This window comes from Halichoeres trimaculatus, unplaced genomic scaffold (assembly GCF_033239565.1).
Source record: "Halichoeres trimaculatus isolate MK-OKI-2021-1 unplaced genomic scaffold, fHalTri1.1 fHalTri1_scaffold_6, whole genome shotgun sequence".
Classification (NCBI taxonomy): Eukaryota; Metazoa; Chordata; class Actinopteri; order Labriformes; family Labridae; genus Halichoeres; species Halichoeres trimaculatus.
This window is the reverse complement of record NW_027437184.1, coordinates 2,031,164-2,057,224: the sequence shown is the minus strand read 5'-3', so window position 1 is coordinate 2,057,224 and position 26,061 is coordinate 2,031,164. Positions and strand designations below refer to the sequence as shown.

Sequence of the window (26,061 nt, the reverse complement as noted above, 5' to 3'; positions counted from 1 at the left end):
GAGATGAAGTGTCAACTAAAAATGAAAAAGGTGATTTCAAACACTTGTCAGGGATGTGTTAGATCAGCTTCCGTAGAATAAGCCTTCCACTTTGATAGTTCTTGGAGGATTAGGGAAGTTTTCCTTTAAATGTTGAATTAAAAATGTATCTGACACATAAAACAACAGGACAAAGTTACAAAACATAATTTATAATCACTCCTTATATTAAAATCTCTTACATTTCAGCTCGTCTTCCTTTAACGGTCAGCTCAAGTGTCTCTGTCTGCCCGATGGCTGCCTGTGATTGGCTGGGTCGCCATTCAGTCAGTATAACTTAAACCAATATGTTTTCACCAAGGAATCCTTCTGTAAACATTTAGTGATTGTGATATCAGTCAAACTTATTATCATGATGATTTGTGTCGTCATCGTTCAGCCCCGACCCCTTCACTCCTTCACCTTCAAAGTCAATCCATCAGATAAATCTGCTGGTACAGCTCTGTCTCTTCGTCCTTCCTCTGGAAAAAAAGAAATCTCAAAGCCAAATCTTGAAACTATGAAAGCTCTTTCCACATTTAGCCTTTTGGAGTCTCAAATGTTCTTCCTGAGCACAGAGAGAAACTTGTGATCAAGGTCAGAGTTTGATCCAGTTACATCAAACCTGATCTGAACTCTGTTCCCGCGCTCTCCTCGCTGCTATCTGCGTTTAACCACTTTTTCTTTCTCTCTGCGCGGGCCGTGCCATCACACAGGTTGTTGTTGTCGTCGTTCTGGTTTGGAAACGCAGCTTTTATTGATGTAACAGGTGCTTAGCTCGACTGTGGCAGTCAAAATAACACATCTCCTCCTCTGTTTGGCTTTCAGGATGGAAGCTAAACTTAGACATCTTTGAGGTTTTTCTGTCACTTGATGGAAGGTGATGCCGATGCATAATGCATGAGGAGAGAGGGAAGACTTCGTCTGGCTGCTTTTTATAGACCACCAAAGCTGCTGCTGCTGCTGCTACTGCACACACACACACACACACACACGAAAGAGCCAACAGTTTCACTCGATGCTATGTAACCTCTCACAGATCAAGGAGGCAGCAGCAGAGGAAAAACAGGAATCGAGCAAACTGGCAACAATGTCGAAGACGGAAAAAAAGAAAGAAACAACAAGACGAAAGCGAAATGTTGACGTGCTATTTTCAGACAGCTGCGTCTTTTGATGCACAAACCGGAGGAGAGACGGGGGGGGAAGAGGGAGCAGCGGGGCGGGTGTTTGTCTCAGAGATGGGCTTTAACAGAAATACTTTACATGTGTGATCTTACGCGCCCTCCTTTCCTCTTTGTTCCCTCCGTTCCAGCACTTCACTGGCAGTGTCTTCAGGTCTGGTTAAAAGGAGGAGAAAAGGAGCTATCACACGGCGCGGGGAAAGTGGGAATGTCAAATTATTTGCAGGCAAAAGCTGAGCCTCCACTTTTTGATTGCAGACTTTGCAAACACCATTTGCTGCCCTCAAAAGTGTGGAGTTATTTTCTCCTCATCCCTCTAATCCTTATTTAACCGCGCCGGTTGACTAAGAGCACACTGTCATTTATAGTAATAACCTGGGGGGGAGACTGTGCTTATTCACACTCACACCTGCATGCTGCCCACTTTCTCTGCGCTTACAGAGCAGAGTCTAATCTGGCTTTATTAGCTCGTATCCAACACGTTTTACAGGTTGTGTGACTGATTACTAACTCCAAACTGGATCCTGAGTCTTCCCCGCTGCAGCAGTGCCACTGATTTTCTGTTTTCTTCCTGTTTTGACTCATTTATTCTGATGACGACTGTTAAAACAACTGGATTCTTTTATTATAATCCTCTGATCAAGTTTAGCGCTTCCACCGGGGGATTTGAACTCCACCTCGGGGCCTTTCCTCTCTTCATTGTCACCTCTTACTGAAAAAAAAAGGGACTTTGTCAAAGCGAAAGCACTTCACAGTGAGTGGGGCTCCTGAGTAACGCTGAAGGTATTAGAGAGTGAATCCTACCTTCTAAGCTTTGGGGGGAATCCGGGTATCTGCCTGGGATTAGCCTGAAATAGTGTCTGACTGCCCAGGAAGCACAATTAGAAGTTTCTGGGATTATTTCCCCTCTATTACCTGCAGAACTCGGCTCTTTTAACAATGTGTGCTCAGCCGGCGCTTAAGCTTGGGTGGTGATCATTAGTGCAGATGTAAATTGCTGCTGTTTTGATTGGTTAACGACTGGCAAAGTGTCACATGACTCTGCAGAAGCATAGCTAAGGCTTTGAGGGGTCAGCTGTTTGTAGCATTAATTCTGAAGCCTGAAGGAAAACAAATAACCTGAAGTGGACAAACTTTTTAACCACACTCATTATCTCTTTGTACAAAACAAACATCTTCATAGGTAAACACGACGACCTGCAAACACAGCAATTTTGGCTTTTTTTAAACACGACTCCTATTGGTTGAAAAACTGAAATCTTATCAAGTGTTTTTGTCTTATTTTCAGTAAAAAAATGTCTTTTTAGACTTAATCTGAGCCACATTCACCTGACCAGCCCAGAAAAAGTGTCTCATTTCAAGTTATTGAAAGACAAAACAGGTCTGAATTGCTGTAACAAGAGAACAGTGACTTGTATTAAGACATTGTTTTAGTTTTAAGCAAATTTTCAAGCTAAATTTTCTTGTTCCAGTTTTTTTTAACTTGTTAGGAGAAGTCTTTTAAATTTTAAAACTTAATATTCAATTCAAGGAAAAGAAAATATATTTTTTACATTCTTGGAGCACTCAGAGGAGGAAACTAATATCAGAAAAATCAGAAAAAAATCATTTTATTTATTTTCAATAAGATATAGTGACTCAAAGATGCTCTATCAAACAGCTGAGCTTTAACTCCCAGGATTAAAAATGTTTGTCTCCTTGATTATGTATCAAAATTTACAGCTTTACTTAAAGCAGGAACTCTAAAATCGTCTGTAATAAATAATAAAAAATAAATAAATAAAGTAATAATAAATAAAAGCAGCCAATATGAGACAAAGAAACACAACAAAAAATACATTAAAAATTGAAAAAAATAAAAATAAAAATTAATTAAATAAATAAAAATAAATAAACAAAAAAATCAATAAAATAAAAGCACTTGATATGAGACAAAAGATAACTAAATGTCAAGTATAAAAAATAAAAACATTTAAAACATAAAAAAATTGCAACATAACTAAAAGGCATGGAAAAAAAATGAATAAATAGATAAACAAATAAATAAGTTAAAAAAGTTAATGTGAGAAAAAGAACATTGCATGTAAAATAAAAAAAATATTAAAAACATTTAAAATATAAAAAATAATTTCAGCATAACTAAAAGGCTTTGGAAAAAAATAAAATAAATAAATAAAATTAGCTTATATGAGGCAAAAGAACACTTCATGTAAAATACAAAAAAAACCCAACAAATTTAAATATAAAAAATAATTACAACATAATTAAAATGCATGAAAGAAAAAACAATAAAAAAATAAATAATAAATAAAAAAGAACAAAATAATAAGACTGAATTAATTGAAATCAAAATTCTTTACTTCGTAATACTGCCTCCAAAGCTTCATTTCCAGCACCAACAATGTGAAAGCATTGAGTGTTTTTTAATTTACTGTGTCTGAATGAAGGCATAAAGAACATTTATGTAATTGACACCTACATCTCCCTAAAAAAGGCCACAAAGGATGAATGGATCCAGTGATTTGTCTTTTCCGTCTCAGAAAAAAGGATGGAGGCCTTTAAGAACACGCTGCGTTTTTACATGAAAGAGAGTTTGAATCATATTTAGATTAAACAACACGATCACTCCTCCATAGATGGTGAGTGTCTGTTTTTATCACCTCCACCTCAGATCTCTGCCGAGCACCAATCAGAAGGGATTTTCTTGGGATGTGAATTGTTGGAGATGTTCCTTAAGCTGCACGTCAAGCTGTGAAGTTTGTGAAGTTTGTGCGTGGCATTAATTACCTCTGTAAGTTCGGACACCTTTTGTGTGTTAGCTGAGACGTGGCTGATTGGAATTTAATGAAACTCGCAGATATCATTAATCTACGAACTACAAACCATCTGTCAGAGATCTGCTCGTCAGAGAAATGAAACATGTCACTATCGCTAATGTTCGTCTTCAGAACGACACATCACACGCTCATCACACGTTCATCACATGTTCCTGATTGGCTGAGACAGACGCTGTGTCACTCAGGCACAGGGAACATGTTAAGGATTGTTCACTGTGCCTTTGTTTCCACGCTGACAGTGTGATATAGCTTTTTTTATTCAGCGGAGACGGCCTCGGGGTGTATTTGGGGGTGGTGGTGTGTGTGATATTATAAATAACACAATGAGGATGAAAGCCAGTGGCACTCCCCCTCCTCATCCCTCTGTCTCTCCTGTTTTTCCTCTTGCCCTGCTACTCATCTATGCTCGACACGAGTGCCTCGGCGTTCGCGTGTGTGGCTTGAATTTATATGAACGTCTCCCCGGCGGGGGGACAACGGGGGCCAAGTCATTGATATGTGCGGGAGGACTCAGGATAAACAGCCCACGCCGACCGGTGTTACGCCAGTCTGCCTGATACATTTTGATTGAGCAAAGACTGAGGGCTGGGGTGGGGGGCGGGAGGGCAATGGGATTGGGGGAGGCTTAAAAGCCGGGATGAAATGACAGAAATGGAGCGTTTTTTCACCTGAATCTCCAGACTGACACAAAATGGACCCACATAAACACCAAGAACCACACATGGCGCCTCCAAAGCTACATTTGTGTGAATCACTCCCGGCTCTCTGTGAAGGATTTCGACAAATAGATGAGGTGCCAAAGCTTTTCCCCGACATTACGCTCATGCATTTTGTTTGGCTACTTCTGGATCTGATTCCTCCTTTTGTTTTCCTCCTGATGATCCCTTTGTTTCCCTCTCACCCTCTTACTTCTCCCTCCACGTTTGCCTCCGTGACATGGTCAGCCCCCTAATGGACTGGAAATTCACATGGAAAAAAGTCCCCCATGCTTGCTCTCACTCTCCCTCCATCAGGAAGCCAAAATAAGAGGTGGCGGCGGCACACTGCGCCACTTATGGCCACATTAGGATCAGCCTCCAAAGTGTCAGCGAATCGCCTCGTGCATCATTTTGCCTTTGTTCACCATGACAGGGAGTTGTGTGTGCGGCAGTGGTCCTTTTCCACCCTCTGCTTTTATCCCCAAATGGATGCACCATTTGTGGGGCTCTTCCTTTTAAAGTGCATTATTCCTCTTACACCACGGATCATTTTTAAAACTCAAGTCTTTTATTGACCTGCGTTTATAGAGCATTGCTTTGTGACCAGCGTTTGCCGTTAATGCCCCATTACGAGCTCCGTGAGCGCACACACTCTTAATGAAAGATAACGTATGAAACAAATGGTTATAATCAGCTCTACTGTATAAATCCAGACTTCTGTGTTTGCACCTGCTGCTCACTCAGAACCACAATGCTGACAAGTGCATTAGCATAGCCTGTTTAGCATTTAAGCAAATGAAAATTACAACATGACGGGCTAAATAAATAAATAAAATCAGCAGTAATAGCACATTTCTCCAGCCTAATAATAGGTTACGGCTAACACTTTGAATGGCTAAGTATGCTAACAATAGCTCTGAAAGAAGCCCGTCCTGCAACAAAAAAAGAAAAACAGAGTGAGAACATTTAGCTGTGTGAAATGACACAAAAGGTCAGTTTAACTACAGAGTGCTTTGGAAATAAAAAAGATTATTACTCCGTCGGTGAGCAAAGGAAGAAACGAAAAGTGTTTTTTAGCTCACACATAGCAGGCTACTTTTGTTGGGGTAAAATGGATAGAAAATGAAAAAGCAACAACATTGTTTTGAAGCGTCTGTGGTCGCTAAAAGTTCGCTTACAGCAACTAGTTTCTGTGCTAATCCTGTTTATGATTTCCTAAATACAGGTATAGTACAATAGCCTAGTTGCTAACTTTGCTAACTTGCAAACTTCAAGCTAGATCTAAAGTTTGCTAATGTTTAACTTGATTTATTGGTTGTTGCTAAACTGCTAATGCTCAGTGTGCTATGGGCTAGCTCTGTCATTAAGTCCAATGTTATAGTGAACAAAAAATTAGTAGCTTCATTGGTTGATGCTAACAGTTAGCTTTGCTAATTGTAAATGCAGAAAAAGTAGCGACATTGAATGCTATGTGTCTTTCTGACAGAGCAGCAGCTCCTCTGACTGAAGCTTTAAATGTTAGAGCTCCCCCTGGTGAAACCCGCCTCCTCCACTGGCTTCCCATTCATTTTAGATTTCATTTTAAATTGTATTATTTGCGTTTAAATCTTAAAAAGGATCAGCACCTCAGTGTATCTCTGATCTTTTAAATGTCTACGCTCCCTCGCAGTCCTCAAGGTTTGCTGATACCCTATACGCTGTCGTCCCAAGGTGATAAAAACACATCCCACCTTACCGACTTTTAAATCACATCTTAAAACTCATTTTTATTCTTTGGCTTTTAATTTAGCAAGTGAGTTGAGTGATTGTCAATATTTTTTGTCAATATTTGTCATCACATTTATTTCCAAAGATGAAATTCAAACTAAATTTCTCTGCAATCTCTCCTCCAAACATGGTCTGTAGTATGACAGCCCAAAAGTTCAGTGTTGGTCTCATCTGACCAGACAACATTCTCCTAGTATTCTACAGGCTTGTCAAGATGCTGTTTAGCAAACTTTAAACCAGCTTCAACATGCCTTTTCTTGAGGAATGGAGTCTTGCGGGCTGAGCGTCCATAGAGGCCATGGTGGTGGAGTGCATTGCCTCTTGTTTTCTCTGTAACAATTGTACCTGCTGCCTCCAAGTCTTTCTGGAGCACTTTCAGGGTGGTCTTTGACTCGTTGAGTCCTCTTCTGACTATCTTTCTGACTCCCTGGTCAGAAATCTTCAAGGAGCTCCTGTGCGTGGCCTGTTGATGGTAAGGTGGTGCTTCTTCCACTTGTGAATAATGGCCCCAACGGTGCTGACTGGAATATTCAGGTGCTTTGATATAAGTCTGTAACCAGTTCCATTCTGATGCTGAGCAACAATCAGGTTGTGAATGTCTTCAGAGAGCTCTTTGCCTTTACCCATCATGAGGTGTGTGGTATTTAACTGCTTGGTGAAAAAACAACCTTAGACTTTCCATGGTGTGTTCAATACTTTTTTCCTGTGTTATCGTACTTAATTCACCATAATCATTATTTATGGACCTGAACGTTGTGATTTCTTTTTATGTGTGGATTATTTGAGTTAATACCAATGTCTGGGAGAAATAAAGTTTGAATTGCAGCTTTGGAAATAAATGTGATGAGAAAAAAGTTGACCCGTTCAATACTTATTGTGTATAAAGAAAGCGGATTGGACTGGATCTTAAAAAACAGACGAACAGAAAAGATAGTTTTCGTGATCGTTAGCTCTTATCATGCTGGTGGTTTGTGTGCGATATATTTTCTGGGAAAGTTCAGCTTTTTGATTGACAGCCTTATGGGCGAATGGAAACCAACTGGCACAGTGATATCTCCTGTTGCGAACTGGTCCAATCTGAAGAATCTTTGACATTTTATTGCTAACTTATGTTTGTGTGAGCTTAAGAAGTTTGACATTAATAGCATGCTTCTACCAGTGCCCATCAAGGTGGTTTTTTGGCTTCACTTCTTAAAGTGGGGGTAGATGGAGGAGCGCCATCCATACATACGGAGCCTCTATCGTGGTATTAAAGCTGCTAACTCTTTGATTCAAGAGCTTTTAAGAAACATACAATAGATTTTTGAAAATCAAAAGCAGTTTGAATGTTTGGTTAAATGCTCCTCTGACTGCTACGATGCCTGTTCCTGACATTGTGTTTCCCTCCTTCCTCTAATTATCACCTCTTTGTCTTCTGACCAAAACAACTAATGAACAAAAAGCCAAACTCACACGACCAGTTACCTCCTCTTACCTCTTATCATCTTCCCTCCTTTATCTTTTTCTCTTTTTGCGTTTTCCTCCTCATCTTAACCCTCTCCAGCCTCCTTCCTTCAAAGCTTTTATTTACGAACATCATCACTGCTTATTTTATAGCTCCCTTCACCCACGTAGGATGGAGGGGAAAGGGAAAAATAAAGATGAAAGGATAGATGAGGATTGAGAACAACGCTCAAGGCTGCTGAGGGAGAAATGGATTTCAGGCGAGCAATGAGATTTAAGTGCAAGTCATCAAGCATGGCTGTGTGTGTTTTTCTCCAATGTTTGGGTGATATAATGGTGGTGTGAGCTGAGGAGGGCTTCACTGTGCATTTCAAGCAGTGATCTGATTTAATGAAGTTGGCTGTAGGTCGTCTGCCTTTGTTGAAACCCAGACATATGATAACTCAACGCCGTCAAACGACCGTGGAAGTCTGCACCAGTCGATCACCTCCTCTCCCACTTTTTAACTGTCTCACAACAAGCAGGAGGGGGCAGGTGGAAGCCTGGATCTTTATTCCACCAAATGCTCTGCTAGTTATGATATATGACCAGCCAAGTCCAGGGGCGAAACGAGAAAAAAAAGTTCTGAATTAGACGAGGCAAGCTGTTACGGCTCAATAACCCGGGCCTGTAATCGGTTCACATTTCAAACACACACACTCCCATTCAGGCAGCCCCTTGGTTGGACAGGTTTTTTTTACGAGGAGGCACACGGCGCGAGGTGATCAGCATATGTTTTGTTGACATAAATTTAAAATTTATGGCGGTTGTCAAAAGTGACTGTTGGACAAAGTCGATTATTAACTGAGTAAATGGCCTGAGAGAGTTTTATGTGGAGTTGCTTAATGGCTACAGTCAGTCTGTTTCAAATCAGCCTCCCTGAGCTCACACACACACACACACACACACACACAGTGGTGTACTCACACACACACACACACACTCTGCGTCGTCTTTTTTAGCAGCACATGAAAGCAGACAGTTACGATGGGATTTGAGAAAGTGTGTGTTTCGAGAGGAGGGAAATCACTGAGCTGAGACCAAACATTGGAGCTTCCTGTTACATATCATTAACTTTAAACAGTATAACATCAGCTCTGCAGGGATTTCTGAGGAACTTTAAATATCTGGTGACAAATGATTGATCAGTGACAGGTGTGGGCTGTTCTCTGGCTGGGCGAGGATCTGGGTTCTACCTGGGACCAGGAACTAGCTTTGGTCCACATTAGCGTAGTCAGAATACAACTGTTCGAATACCAATATGAATTTTAAAAAATTACATTCAAAATTAGAATATTTATACAAAAAATCAACATCTAGCACTTCAAAAGTTTTAAGAACATCAGTTTTTGTTGACCTATAACTAGTGATGGTACCTGATGCCCAACACCTAGCAATTTTTGGTACTTTTTTGTGTTTACGTGGTGAAAAATATAAATTTGTTTAATATTAAAATCTCTTTTTTTTCCATTTGACATGTTTACTTTTCAGTATATAACCTTTTAATGCTGTGTTCATGTCCAGCATGGAAAATCTCCTACTCTTCCTCTCCCTCACAGTCACAAGGATGCATTTAGGTACCTTAACTTGGTACCATCTGATTTTACATGAATTGGTACCCGGTACTTTTGACTGAATTCAGTCAGTACCTATAAAAGTACCTAATTCAGTATCCATCCCTAAACAATGCAGTTTTAAATTTGTTTCTTATCGGCCGTCGGAGTAAAAAAAAAATGGCAGCTGCCAATATGCTTCAAAATGCCAAATATCAGCCCTGATAATCAACCTGGCCGTTAATCAGTCTATCCCCACAAAAAACAGCATCTGGCACTGAAAAAGTTGTATTTTCTTATTTTCTGTTTCCAGCCTGCACAATGTATTATTATTGCAACAAAAACAACAACAAAAAAAAAAAAACTTGCCACAGATTTACGTCAGAACAATGTATTTATTTTACAGACACAAAATTGTGTCTTCTTGACCCTGAAACATCCATTTTTGTTGACGTATAACTAGGAATATACTGATATCTGGTGATTATCTGCACCGATATTGGCACAGATATTGAGGTATATCGGCATCAGCCATTTTTGGCCAATACGAAATCAATTAAAAACTGTGTTGTTTGGCTCTTTTGGTCTCTAGCATTGTCCCACCCACAGTAACATCTGATTGGTTACACTCAGAGGCATAGCTCAGGTAACAGCCAATCAGCCGTCAAAGCTGTGCATGCACAGTGCTCAAACATGCACTGTTGAGTTTTGTTTTTGTTTGAACTTTAACAAAGCAAAGTGAAAGATAAAATAAATTTCAGTCATATTCAAATTTTGGAAAACTTTATTTACTGTAGAAAACTTAAGGGAGCTGTTTATTTTCTGAAGTTTTCATTGAACTCTGTAAGACATGCTTTTGAGCCTGGGAGTATCAAAGTTTGTATTATTCAAAATTTTGATGCCAATATTTTCACTTTTACTGTAAATGAATATCAGCTCCTAACATTGGTTATTGGCTTTCTTGACTGATAATTGGTACAAGTATCAGCCTGGAAAAAAACAACAGTCCTAAGGATGTCCTGATCTGATACACTGATCGATACCGGCGCCTGATATGGCCATTTTTGGAAGATGGGATAGCATCAGGTTTTATTATGTGATGTGTCCGAAATGTCATACTAACGTACTACTCATTCTAAGTGTGACTTCAAAAATAGTATGTAGTGCGTTCACATTAAATAGTATGAAAAGATTGTGTGCGCGAGAAATACCCGGATGTATACTATATCGGTAAAAATTTTAAGTATGGGAGGTGGGCATACTAGTCGCACTGACACGCCCCATAATGCATTGCGAGCCCCGTATTTATAAACGTAAATACAGAATGAGATGACAAGATGAGAAGCAACTAAAATGGACTTAGCTCTACAGGGAAACCTAAACGTAAGTACAAAGAAATAAAGTGCCTGAGGCGACGGACGGATCGTCTTCAGTGTCTGCGAGCAGTAAACATTTTTTAATTTTTTGAAGAGTGATGAATTCGTCTTGAGACCGGTGTTAGCTAAAAATCATCTACTAGCGAACTTCCCGTTTTCAAAATAAAAGCACCCGTTTATCTCCTTCAAGTTCTTTGACGCGTTTGTAAATTGGGCTCTTGTTTTGGAGCGGACCAGAAGTTTCTTCGATAGCATATTGGCGCTCTTAACAGAATGTCCAAAATGTCTAAATTAAATTTGTATCCGTGCGTTTTGTGGCCCAAATGACCACATTTTGGTTTTCTACGTGATGACTTTCTCGCCTAAAATGTTCTTAAAACTTTCAAATGTGGAGAATCAACTGAGATTTTTGATAGCCTGGTGTGCTTCCATAGACTTATGTGTGCTTCCAATTTTCGTCGTCGGAGGTTTTGAAATGCATCATGGGAAACCGAGTAGTATACTACAGTGTAAACAGTTGGCACTCTAATCATACTTATAGTATGTAGTATACAGTATATACACAACGACCATGTAGTATGTAGTATGTTAGTATGTTAGTATGCCATTTCGGACACAGCCATTGAGTCCGATTCAGTTGTATGTGTTTTCAGCACCGTCACGCTTTACGGCTGCTGTAAATCAATCCACATTGCAAACATGTCCGCTAAACAGCGTTTTGAAACATTTGTACAGTGAGTGTTCCACCAGGAGGAACCAATAGTACTCACTTTAATGCAACAAATATGATTCTTCTTTTACAACGAAACTATCCAACAGAGTACGGGATTTATCCAGAGAGAGGTATCAGATTGGTATCGGCAAAACATTTGAAACAATTGGATCGGGAGTCAAATAATCTGTATTGGGACATCCCTAATCGATCTATCTTTACCAATAACTGAGAAGAGTCGGAAGAGTCGGTGGTGTCATAGCTGTGATGGAGGGCAGAGCAGAGACACACAGAGACAAGTTTGAAGTGCAACTTTTTCCACGAGTAAACTAAATCCAGGATCTTCTTGTGTGTTTATCCCAACAATGCACGGCTCCAGCTTTCTGGTCATGATACAAATAGTAATACCTGAGCTTGGGGAATCGACCGATACCAATCTGATATTGGTGTTCAATGATAATCTGCATGCCCTTCTGTGGGATTAGACTGGTTATGGTTTGGGTTAAAGCCAAAAAATAAGTATACAGGGAATTACTGGAGTTAATATTTATTTAAACTATAAAATATTGAATTTATCCAGCCCCTCAAAGCTCCAAATTCTTGCGCAACAGCTGTGAAATAATCAGAAAATGGTTTCTTAGTGCTGCATTTATTACAAACAATATGTGTGAAGACCTATTTTATTCATTTCCTGCTGTCCTTTTTGATACTTTGAGATATAAAAAGATGAAATATGGTGCATTTAAAAGTTATTATAGGGAAAATAAGTAAGTAAGGATTTGAAATGTTAAATATTTTGATGTTTTTGGTGGAAAGAAACCCGTTTTGGCTGCTTTGTTGTCATACAGGTTTTTTCTTTTGCAGCATTTTTCTCATCCACCAGCTCTTCTTCAGTCTTCTGTAAACTGTGATATGAACATCTGAATGGTTTCAAAAAGCTGCTGTGTGATGTGAATGATATAAAACCATCCATTCATTTGGAGATGCAGTGGTAGATTTTGCGAAGCGTTCAGTTTTGTTTGCAGACGATGAGCTCTTAATGCCGTCTGTGAAAACCCTCACATCAGATCAGGTACAACAAACTGCCTCAAGGTTGACTTTCCATCCAATATTTATCTCTGATTTTTATCTGCTCTTATTTGTTTGGTGTGAGTCTGGTGTTAAATTAACGCTGTGGAGTCGGGGTTTCCGTCTGACGGTCTCCTCACAGTCCCAGACTTCCCTTTAAGAGGCTGAATGAGTGGAACAGGTGCCGTTTCTGTTCTGTTGAACATCATCTAATGTGCTGTTTCAGAGCCAAGTGCCAGCTATCGCAGTTAAACTTAACGCTCTTCCAGTTGGGAACATACACTCGGCACTTCAGTGGGGGGAAAACACGGCATTGCTTCCACTTCCAGGGGCCTTAATAAGTCCATCCATACCTTATCAGTGCTCTGTCTGGGGGGCACAATGGTCAGATTGAGGAGGGACACAAAAGGCCTTTGAAAAGGCTTTGTGCTCTGTGTGTGTTGTGCTGTGCTTTACCGCTTGCAGGTCTTTTCCCCTTATCAGAGTGAAAGTGTGTGAGTACATCAACCTATGATCCTTGAAGGAATGAGTCCTGCTTGGTTTCTTTGTCCGGGTTTGTCCCTGAATTTTGGTGAGAGACAAAATTACCCCCAGATAATTTACCTGCCAAAAACACTCCACGAAAAACTCATGATATTGGATTTTTGCAGATATTTTACAACTTATTCCACCTATTACTGATTCTGATATTCTGTCCAATTGCAGTGTTATAATGCATATTCCTTTTACATTCTTGTATATTGTATTCTTATTGTATTATTCATTTCCTGTGCAAAATAAGAGAAAAAACTTCTTTCTTAAAACTGTGTTTGTTTATAACAGTTACTTTCACAAAAAAATACCAAGAGTTAAATCCAACGATTATACCTAAAACCAGTACGAAAAAAGAAAATTATATATATATATATATATATATATATATATATATATATATATATATATATACATATTTTTTTTTTTTTTTGTGCATTTATCTATTTTTAATTTTGGCAGTTTTGGTCCTCCATAAAACTAGTGCTGCACGATTTGGGGAAAAGGTGCGATTTGCGATTAGGTGGACAATATTATGATTGTGATTGTGATTGAGATTTAATAAAAAAAAGTTGTGTCATGATGAGTCTACAGACTTGCTTGGTTATCATGGAGAAAAATCTGAATTGCATGTGCTGACATTGCGATTGCGATTATCGTGCAGCCCTACATAAAACCAGAGCAAATCTGGCCAATTTCACAGTTGATTGTCAGTAAATATAACCTCTGTTCACAGGGAACATGTGAGAAGTGCAACTGTTCGTCAATTAATCCAAAATTAAATCAAAAAGTTTAATTTTTGAAGGTCAATATGCTGAAATGAGTCGGCTACATGTACTGTACAGATTGATGCTTAAACCGTGTTTTGACTTGAAACAGAAGCCAAATATGGGACTATTCATTCTGCACTGTGCAAACAAAATCCCCGAAAGTGCAAAAACTACAATCAGAACGTCAAGTTATAATATGAAAGAATAGAAAAGTAAATATTCAAGTTTTTCCTGACACTTGCCTCTAAAGACCTGAATGTACTGAACACTTTGCATGACCTGCTATTTTTGACGTTAAATTTCTATACATCATTTCTAGCCAAAGGTTTTTATTCTATCCTCATTTCTTTGTATTTGACCCTGACACCCTCGTCTTTTCTGCGTCCCTAGCACCCTCCCCGCTGAGTTTCAAGGATGTTTAAAAGCGATTAATTGTCACCAAAGTCACCCAGACTTCATGGCTTAATAATTCCCGCAGCCATCGCCATAAGAAACGCCATAAGAAACGCCATAATCTCTCCTTCCCTCCGTCTGTCGCGCTCACATCCCCGCTCTGTCTCTCCATTCCCAGCCTCTCCAGGCACAAAAGAGAGCTGTAAATCAATTTGCATTCGACATCTGACATCAATCAGTCATGTTTTTGGAGAGTGGCGCCCCCTCCTCCTCTGCGGCTTTGTTGGGAGACGTGGAGATGGATGGCTGTCATCTCGCCCAAGTCGAGCAGATCTCTTATCAAGGGCATTGTTTCCCAAAGAATGCCTCGTTTGGTCTGACACTCACCTGAATATAGACTCTGCTCTCACCCTGTGCGGGTTTGGGGGAAGCTGAAACATGCTCTGCTGCATCATACGTCTGAAGCGTTATCACTCGTTGTTTTCTCCTGGCTTGATTTGACCTAATTGTGGCACAACTCTCAGAAAGATACATTTTTGTGCGAAAGAAGAGTCGTTTTCGTGTCAGATCAAAAAGCGCCCCCGACTTGAGAAACAATCATTACAATCAGGAGTGTGTGCACACCTTTGTCTGCTTCACCCCAGGTGAGGTATTTGAAGTTCTCGGGAGCTTTAAGGCACCGTGGCAGTTGTTTGGCAATTCTTGTCACCTTAATTGCTTTAGAGCACTTTCAGATATCTGTGAAGAATAATACGCTTTGTGCTGAGCCCAGGGGTCTTTGAGGATTTGGTAACAGGGAGAGTGGTGAGGCCAGACTTTGTGTTGTCAGATGTTATTTAGTTCCCTAACCTTCCAGGCCTTTACCACATAATCAAATATTGAACCTTAGTCTTGTCTGACCTTGTGCTCTTAAACTACGTTAGGGCCTAATGACTGTCTATTTGGGGACGGACAATTCATTGCCCATCAGATCCTGCTCCCAGCTACACATCACCTTTTTCAGATTTGAGAGCGGCGATCAAAACATGGCTCTTAAATGCTTCATAACGCTAAGTAGCTGTCTTCTGTGTTTGCCTGAATAAATCATTGCATTTCTCTTTATGGCTCTTTATCCATCTGCAGCACTTGAGATGGAGGGAGTTGATAATGCCTCTGCTTGAACGGCATCGTGTGATTTACAGCCCCCGAGTCATGGTCTGCTGCTCCCTGCAGAAGGAAATGTGTGGTTTCTCCGGGCGCCCTGTTGCACTGATGGTTATTGTTATTTGCTGATGGTTTGATTGATGGAGCGGGACCTTCTCTCAGAAACTGCAGAGGAACCAACATGTTTAGTTTCAGCGGTGAAGGAAACCAAAGAGAGCCTTCAGTTATGGCTCAGATGTCTGTTTGAGTCGGACAATAAGACGTTTGTTCTCCTCTCTGTCAACAGGAAGATGCACAGTGGGATGAAGACCTACGGCTGTGAGCTGTGCGGGAAGAGCTTCCTGGACAGCCTCCGTCTACGGATGCATTTGCTGTCTCACTCAGGTACAGAAATCAAACCAACCCCACATACACCGATCGCTGTGATGATAACTGCTGCGCTGTTTCACCTGTTTGGGTTCACTGTGTGCTGAGACTGTTATAAATAAACTGCTTTTAGAGAGATTCTTAAAGCTTGTTCCTACTTTGGAGGGACAGTAGAGGGACTTCACCCTCAAGGACGTGCAGTACAAGATTTAGCAGAAATCTCTAGGTTTTTTGTTCGACTAACATGAGATTGGATGAGGCATGCAGTGAAGGCATGCAACAAGGATGCTCAGAGCAGAAAAGTGAGAAATAAAACTTGCACATATTGCAAGTTAGTGTCACAGTTGTTGCAAAACAAGTGGAAATGCCTCCAAACTACTGAGCGGCTGCAGTTTTCCTCCTTCATGATCAGGGGTCTGCAGCTTTTACTTTCATAGGAGCCTTTTAGCCTCAACTCACCTGGATTAAAGTCATTCAGGAGCCACAAAATCTACTTTATCTTCACAATAAAGACTATACAATGTATAAAGTTATATACATAGTTAAAATCCAGTGAATTACTATCTTAACATTTTTTTTAAATGTATGCAACTTTAAATGTGATGTCTTAGTTTTTTCAATTTAGATAAAATTGAAAATATTTTCAAAAATGAAAAATGTGTAATATCATAAATTTGCATAATTTATATTTATATTAAAATTTTAATAAGTAACAAAATTTCAGAAAACTTTGTAATAAAAAAAGGCAGAAAAATTGCAAAAATTTCCCAAAATTTGCCTTTTTTTTAAAAAAAATGCAAAAATTAAAAAACATATTTTTAAATTAAAAATGTCTAAAACTTTATAAATTTGCAAAAATGTAAAAAAAAAAAAATGCAAAACAGATCAAATTAAAAAAGAAAATTTCCCAAAAAATTGAAAATTTGCCATAATTTACAAAACTTTCACAAAATTTTTAAGTTCCAAAATTTCCAAAAATTAAAAAATTTGAAATTTCTAAAAATTCAAAAAATAAAATACATTTCAATAAATTTGTTATCATTATTATTTATTTATTTTACAGAATACAATTTGATACCATTTGAAGAATTTTTTTCAAATTGGTATAAATCCATTTCAACAATTTTCTGGACCAGTCTGGACCAGAAACAGAATTGGTTCTTGTTTGGAGAAAAACTGCATCTTATAGTACATTTTAAACAAGGAAAATAATTGAATTAACTTAAAATAACGAATGAGTAGTGAATAGGTTCCGTACACAGCAAAACGGCATGATGAACTCATTTTTTTAAAAAGTGGCATTCATAGCATTTTGGGAAAGAACTCTCCATATATTTTGAAATTTTTGATGTATATTAATCCAGCATGTCGTCTGTTAAATGAATCCATCCTCACAGAATTAAAATCAGTATTTTCTTCCAGATGAGTCTTTTTGTAGATGTAGTTATCTTCCCAGGGCTGTAAAACTTGAGGTTAGCCACAGGTGCATGGAAAGTTGGTGGGCTGTTGATGTTGTAGGAGGTGAAGTAGAGCGGTGGCAGGCTTTATTGACAGATGGGATGAAGATTTAGTTCAACTAAATGTTAACACAGGATTTTATTTAGAGTCAGTGTCTTTAATCATCAATACCCTCTGGGAGAAAAATAACAATTCTTTATTTCAATAATTCGTTTGTTATGCGACACATGCGTGACGTCTCATGTCGACCTTTGTAGAGGATGGACGGCTCCGCTCCAGGAAGCAGTGAGTGAGCTGCGGTGATGTAAGTCTCCTGAAATCTCTGTTAAACCATCGAATCAGAAGGTCTTTAGCAGATAAACATTCAACTTTCTGATCCAGCGTTTCTCCTAGGACACTTTCTGAGCGTGCGTGAACACTTTTCTAACCTTTCTTTCCTTGTGAAGTTCTTCAAAAGTAAAACCAGACCTGGTGTTCTCTGTGATACAGTACCAACACCACGAAGGGCCAAAGCTGGGATTTCTTCATGTCTGTGGCTAAGAGTCCAAATTCCTGTGTGCAAACCAGTTCAAACACATTTTTATAACCACTAAGCCTTCATTTTCCCTCCCCTTCTGCATGAATTTAGGTCAAACTTCAAATCCTCTGTCAAATTCAACCCCGTATGAAAGTCCATGTAACCCCAACTCAACACGTTCTGCATCTCTGAAGTCGTTTTACACAAATTCATCCAGATTTAAAGCCAAATGTTCCCAAACACTGTCCTGGACCTTCTTCTGTTTCCTTGTAGATCCATAATCCCCGTCCTGAATCGCAGACTCACGTCATATTTCACCCGTACGTTTCACAAACTGGCTTTCCAAGCATCCACAGACTCAGACTGATGGATGTGCTGCGAGGACGTCGTATTAGAAACAGATTATCTGATCTTTGCATCCCTGCTAGAAGTCGTCTCTGGAGTTTCTGCGCCCAGAGAGCCGTTCTGAGGGATGACCTGCCTTACATCTGCTTTCTCTCACTATAAATACACAAGTTTTACATTTGTGGATGTGGAGCATAACCCAGATCCACTAATTTGTGGATTAAATAACTGTGCAGCCCTGCAGAGCTGGCAGAGCCCGGCAGCTGTGGGAAACTTGGCCTGCACATCATCGTCCTGTCATCCTACACCTCTGTGACACTGCAGGTCTGGGAGGCAGAACACAGGACGCATTGATTGGTCCAGTCTGACACTGTTACACACATGCACACACACACACACACATGCACACACACATGCAGACCCTGTGCTCTGAGCCTACTTAGCACAGCACTGTTTTAATGGCATGAACCGTCTTTTATAGGCAGCAAAGAGCTCGGCGCTCCTAATGCCCTGAGTGCAGATGGTTTATTGAGACACTGTAAAAACCATGGGACCTCTGAGGGAACCCCATCTGCACACACACACACACACACACACACACACACACACACAGAAGCCCAAATCCACGTGTTGATGTTGGCCTAGAAAACCAGCCCTCTGTTTGGTACCCTGCGCTCTCCAGCGGGGAGCACTAACACGTCTGAATATCTACTTGGCGTTTTTGTCACCACTCGTTCCCCAGAAACCCCGTCAGTTTGCACAAAACGATAATTGCCAGGATCATTTGTTTGTACATCTCTCACCCAAACTTAAACAATGACTGAGATGGATGCTGACACCCTCGCCTGTGTTGTGACAAAGATGAATGACAAACTCACGCTGTGCCAGTGAATGCTGCTCGGCGCGCGGCGCGGCGTGTCAAAAACAAAAGTAGCTCTGAGGAAATATTCTCTGTTTATTTTAAAATTATACCCCGTTTTCACAAGTCCCTGCTGCACACACACACACACTCCCCCCGCTCGCGTGTCAGAGCTGAAAAGACGGAGAGCTCAGGCACAAAAACACACTGGAGTGTTTTGCAGCTTGTTTTCTGGCTGCGTGCTCTATCTGAGCTTTCCTGAGACAGACCGTCCTGCTCCTGCAGCTTCTGTTGTTGTGTGTCATGATCACATTGAGGAATTCAGTGGCTGCAGAAAACATGAACTCAGAGATGTTTTTGTGCCAAGAGCAGCGATAAAACGTGGAATCTGACGGGGTTTAGGTTGATTTTGTTGAGACACATGTTGCATGTTCACAGGAGTGAGTTCACCTTTCTGTGAGCTTCAGTGGAGACCGGCTCTCAGAGCTGCTTTGGCTCTAAGCTGGAGCAGGCGCCCCATGTACAGAGGCTGCAGAGTCTGGACAGTGTTTGGTTTTTGCTTCTCATATTTCTTAATACAAAACATAAAACTTAGATCAGGGATCTGCAAACTTTGGCCTCAGCTCATCTGGATTAAAGTCGTTCAGGAGCCACAAAATCTACTTTATCTTCACAATAAAGACAAAAAGGCAATAAAATTATTAAAAAAATAGTTCAGCTGTAGTAAAATGTTATGTAAACAAAAAGTTTTCTGAATTTATGCAACTTAACATGTCATTGCTTAGGTTTTCAATTTAGATAAATTTTGCAAAGATTTATTTAAAAAAAAATGCAAAAATGTCTAAAACTTAAAATGTGCAAAAATAAAAAAATAAAATATAAAAAAAATGAAATAAAACAATGCATTTTTTTCAAAAAAAAAATGAAATTTTTAAACAATTGCAAAAAAATAAAAAAAAATAATAAAAATTGAACAAAAAAAATTGCAAAAAATAATTAATTAAAAAATTGAAATAAAAAAATTGCAGATATCAGACAATTTCCAAATTCAAAAAACTAACAATATTTAAAAATACTTTGAAATTGAAAAAAATCCTGAAATCTTTGACAATCAATCAATGTGCAAAATAAAAAAATATATAATAAAATAAAAAATACAAATACAATTTGAAAAATTAAAAAAAAAAAAAAAAAAAAAAATTCCCCTAATTGCAATAGTTAAAAAGAATACTTTAAAATTCAAAATTTGCAATAATTTTTAAAACTCAATTTATGTGCAAAAATTTAACAAAACAGTTTAATTAAACGTTTCAAATAAAAAAAAAACTAATAAAAGAATTAAAAAATATTCATATTTAGAACCTGGTCTCAGACTCAACAGTCTGTTTGCTCTTTTTGGTTTGGAAGGGTTTCTGATTTATTGATGCATGTTAACGTCCTGGTCTGTCACAGTCTTGTAAGAGTCCACAGATAATACAGTCATCAGCATAGAGTGAGAGTTGTGTGTTTAAATTCCTCTCTGGGTACACGCTGGATTTCTCTTCTAAAAACGTCTTTCCACCTAATATCTGTCCACTCACTGCTGTTTCACAAACCTGCCGTTGTTGATAAACAGATAATCCCTCTGTAGAGATGACCTCTGATCAATATTAGAAAATACCAAGGCTCAGGTATCACACCCCTAGTTCCAGTCCAACCTTGAGGCCTACCAGCATCTTACGTCTCTAACTTTGCTTCATTCCCATGGCTGCCCGCTGCTCCAGCTAACGTAGCTACATCTGTTGATGTTTATTTACGTACAGGGTGGGTATCACCACCAGGAAGGTGTAAATTAGCAGCTGCAGAGATATGGAGCTATCAGAATCAAAGGTTGTGTAAAAAGACGTAGGTAGGAGGTAGCAGGTACGGTTTGGGTGTCAGTAAACAGTGATAACAGCTGTATTTGATTCAGGAAGGCCTGTCTCACACACACATCCTCTGTTAAACCTTTGCTCTTTGTTACCCAGATAAATCACTGTGTCTATGTGTGTGTGTGTATGTGTGTGTGTGTGTGTTTGTAATGTAAACTGTGATAATCAGCGCTCGGAGACATTTCTGAAAATTGTTATCGAACATGATCGCAGAACTAAACCCAGCTTGACAGAGCAGCATTTAAGCGTTTGACACAAACACCCCCGTTATTAAACGTGTCAGAAACGTCAGGGGCTTGAAGCTAAACTAAAGTTAAGTGCTGCCTTTTGTAACAGAGACACAGAGGATGGATCCGGGGTTTCATATCCTGTCATTTATCTCTTTCTGCCATCAGATATTTGATATGAGTGAGCAGAAACAGCAGCGCTCCCAAATCTGGTTAATGTTCAGTTTTAAGGAAACGCAGTGAACAATCTGGATGTTGATTCACTGGACCAGGGGTCTGCAACATTTACCTTCATAAGACTCATTCACCCCTCAGCTCACCTGGATTAAAGTCATTCAGGAGCCACAAAATCTACTTTATCTTCATTATAAAGACATAAAAAGTGTACTAAATTCAAGACATAGTAAATATCTAGTGAATAATTATCTAAGAAGCGGAAGTTGTTTGTGTTTAAGAATTATACGTGTTTTCCAAGTAGTTTTTTTTAAGAATTAGCAAATATATTTTTTTTAAATAAAGATTTTTAATTTCATAAATTTGAATAATTTCAACCAGTTACAAACATTTTGAAAGTTTTAAAAATTTGCAAAAATAAAAAAAACTAAGAATTTTAAAATTTTAAAATTTTCCCAAAATTTAATAAATTTGAAAAAAAAAAAATTTAAGATAAAAGATTTTCAATATCACAACTTTGAAATTAAAAAAAAAGAAATTTCAACCAGTTACAAAAATTTTCTAAATTTTGTTAGTTTTAAAAATGTGCAAAAATAAAAAAGATCCAAAAACTTTTAAATTTCTAAATTTCACCAATATTTCATTAGTTTATAAAAACAATTTAAATTCTTTTTTAAAATTTGCTTGATTTCTAAAAAATGTAAAAAAAAAAAAATACAAAAATACTGCAATTAAACAAAAAAGAATTAAAATGATTCCCCAAAATTTGCAGAAATTTAAAATGTTTTGATATTTCAAAAATTTCAAAAATTTGCAAAAAATTTACAAAATTTGCATTTGTTTCCCTAAATTAAAAAATAATAAAATAATGTCCAAAAATTTGTAGAAGAAAAAGAAAAATTGTAAAACCTTTAAAAAAAATGTATTTTTTTCTTAATTTGAAAAAGCATAAAAGTTTATCTTAAGAAAAAAACAAAATGCAAAATTTAAAAAAGAAATTCCAAACCATTTTTTTTTAAGTTTGAAAACCCTCAGAGGTGATTTATATTAAGTGGAACCAAAAAAACAACAAATGCTTGTATTTAGTGTCAATGATCACCAATACCCTTTGTGAGAAAACTAAAAATTCTCAAATTTTTAATTATATTTTTTAAAGCTATAAGAAGTTACTGCAAATGAGTCAAAGAGACGCAGTAGGCTCCAGAGCTGCAGGTTGAAGACCCTTACATTGGACAGTGTCCAGGAAAGGCTGACGGAGACAGGAGCAGAATTGAAGCTCATGTGTTTAGATAATTAATGGGAACAACCTTGATTTCAGTGGAAGCTTCATGAATCCTGTCTTCCTGCAGAGACAGACTGTTGTTGTTATCAGAGCACAGAAAGTAGATCACTTCTCTTTCTTCTCTGGAATCAACAGGTTAATAATAACCCACATTTTGTACTCATTGACACGAGGTGAAAACTGTGTTGAAAGCGAATCAAATGGAAAAAGGAGCACAGTGAAAACTCGAGGAAGAACCGCACACTCCACCTTGAGAGAAGCAGCCGAGCGGAAGATGTGGGCAGTGTATTTTTAGCAACAGTGGCAGCAAGTGCACAAACTTTTCTCTCTTTGGTTCCTCTCTTCTCCTCTCTCTGAGCGGGGCTGTGTTGACGCACGACATCAACCTGCACTGTTACACACATCACTGTTGATTCATAGCCGCTTTGGTCTGGCGTAAAAGGCGAGACAAGCGCTTCTGTGGAGACGAGCGACGGTTAGGGAAGAGACAGCGCCGAGGCGAAGCTTCTTTGATACTTTCTGTTGCCTTTTTTCCCCTCATCCACCTCCACCTCCACCGTTTGACTTTCAAGGTTTTTTCTGGCTCTGACGCCACGTCTCGATTTTTATCGCGTCTTCTCTGTAATGATGACACTTCACCAAGTCCCTAAACCCTCACCTCCTCCCCTCCCCTCCTCTCCTCACCTCCTCTTCTCCCCTTCACTGCTGCCATCATCCTTCAGCTCGCTTCACAAACGGCGGAGTGTTGGGGAGACGGAGCAGAGGGGCTTGTTGGTATGCGCAGCGTGTCGTGGATGTGGAGCAGTTCAGATGCTGTCGCCGCTGCCGCTGCTGCCTCCCCCTCCCTCCCTGCTCTGCTATCTGTCTCTCAGCCTGTCTGTCTGTCCGTCTGTCCCTCAGCCTGTCTGTCTGTCTGTCTGTGCTTGTTGTACGGCTCTCTTGGCGGCTGGCCAGTCTGGGCTGCCTGCCACCTCTGAGGGTACAGTATGTACAGTCTACCTTGTGCCAGCTATTTATTTTTTCCCTCTCGTCTCGGTCTGTCTCAGTCCTCCCTCCACGTTGTTTTTCTTTTCTTTTTTCTCTTTTTTTTTTAATCTCTGCCTGACGTTCAGTGTTTGACAGCGTTTGCTGAGCCAAAGCCTGCAGATGGGGGTTCAAGCAGGGTGGAGAGCGGTGACTCAGCCCCTTTTGGGTGCACGTTGAGGTCTTGGATGTTGTTTGCCTCAAATAAAGCAGCTTTTTAGCATCGCTGAAGGCCAGTAACGACCACAATTCACCATCTTTAACTCATTTAATGCGCAAAATCTTAATATTCTGTTCCTTTAAAAGTTTTCAACCCTGAAATAAAAGTCAAACCACATCAAAACCTCGGGAAATAACGGTCAAAACTTGCAGGGGATTTCGACCCAAAACAATTTTTGTCTCGACCGAAATCACAGAGTGGAGAAAACGTGCACGCAGCCTCGGCCGTGTCACCCTTTCTGAAGATGGCAGCTGCTGTATTGGAAACGCCATCTCTAATAACGTACGACTGGAGGTGAAAATGAGGTCATCGCCCCGCCGCCTGACAAACAGCTTCATCATGACCAGCTGTCAGTCAAGTCAGCCATGCTTGAAATAATGCAGAACCTTAAGCTTAAAGAGAATCAGAAGTGTACAGACGGAAACCACTTTGGGGTTTGGCTCTGATGTTCCCACGGCGACCATTTTTTTGTGATGTCATCCTTTTAGCATCTGTTTTTAGCCTTAGACTCCGACCTGTCGTCGCTGATCAGGGTCATTGAGGGCTTCAAACAGGCCTCAGTCTGATTAACAAGGATTAAAAAGTGATTTAAAAAAACAAAACTACTTGGTCAGGGCTTACATTTCCAGTTTCTAAAAAAAGACCCTTATATCGTGTTTTGTGGCTAAGCTAACACATAAAATACTTCTAAACTACTTTTCTAAAAAAGAGACTAACATTTCTTCTTGTTCCTGTTTAATGTAAGATTTTGAAACAGAATTGTAAACTAGAAAGTAACTGAATGCTAATATGAAAACTTAGCTTCCAATGCCAGCATTCCTGGGTTAACATAGCTAGCTCGTCCATCTTATTGGAGATAGATCTCACGTTCCCAATAACGATGGATGGAAGGACAGGTCCATGTCGTCACTTCTTAGCTCACACCTGAGAACCAGCATGTCGTCCTCACCTCCTTCTCTTCACTTTGTGGGGAAACATCCGGCCTAGCACCAGTTAGCACTGACATGCTACAGGCTGCTAACAGCTGATTTTGCATGTAAACAATGCAGCCATGGTTACATGTAGGATCTCCAGACAAACACAGGAGAAAAAATAGTAAAAATATCACTGAAGACACAAAAAGTTTGGTGTCCACGACCGAGAAATGAGCCAAACAAAGTAATGACCCACTCAAAATGCAAAGATGAAAAAAAAGAGACTAATAAATCACAAAAAACGAGAGCCAAATTTTTGTTGGGGGGGTCAATAATGATGAGTGGATTTCTAAAAAGTAGGTTATTGTAAGAAGTATCATTTTCGTCTTGAATTTGAGCTCTCGGATACAATAAGGAAAAAGTTTTTATATTTTTTTTGTCATCAAAAAACCTGACGTGAGAATGAGCTCAAAGGCCGAGCTCAAACCGAAACTCAAAAGTGTGTTTTATTAATTCTCCTACCAAACTATAAGCGTCAGTCAAACAGTGCTTCTTCCAGTTTATCAGACCTAATCTGCCGTTCTTTCTCTGCTAAATCAGAGCCGTGTGTGTGTGTGTGAGGGAGTGTGTGTGTGTGTGTGTGTGTTTTAAAAACCCAGCAGTCTGATCTGATCCAGGGTTTGTTTTCAGAGTGAGCTGTTGCAGCATAATAAGATTACCAATAAGACTCTCCTTGAACGCCTGCATCGCCATCTCTGTTCGCACCAACTCTTCATCTCTCTGCCTTTATAGCTTAAGAGTCTTAATCCTCCGTTTACAGTATGTATACGTAGTAAAGAGTTCCTGGATTAGCCGGTTTTCAGAGTGTGTGTGTGAGAATATGTGTGTGTGACACCTGCAGCACATTCAGTAAAAATCTGCCTTTATTTAAGCTGCAGTCTCAGCTCGGCGTCCTTCTCAAAGACGCGCGGCGGTGATGTGTGAATGGAGTCTTGGTGATGTGACCTCGACGCGGGGAACAAAAAGAACATTACAGGAGAGAAAACAGTTGGCTCCATCTGACACTCTTTACCTCCACCTGCTCCGTTCATCTTTAACTGTTTCCTGTCTGTCCTCCTCTCCTTCCATCCTTCTTTCTTGATGGCTGTTCAACATGAGTCTGGCTCTGCCTGTGGCTGAAGTTTCTCCTTACCACTGTCGCCAAATGTTGCCCAAGGTTTGCTCATGATGGGGCTCA

General features: G+C 39.4%; 1 protein-coding gene across 4 annotated transcripts in view; it reads left to right on the top strand.

The window, feature by feature from the left end:
• Window positions 1-26,061, top strand: part of zbtb16a (zinc finger and BTB domain containing 16a) — a 241,474-nt gene that overhangs the window by 71,424 nt on the left and 143,989 nt on the right. For all 4 annotated transcript variants that reach the window (XM_074671823.1, XM_074671824.1, XM_074671825.1 and 1 more), the window contains exon 3: window positions 15,816-15,913. In XM_074671823.1, the coding sequence (XP_074527924.1) occupies window positions 15,816-15,913 (98 nt within the window). The remainder of the gene's footprint in view (window positions 1-15,815; window positions 15,914-26,061) is intronic.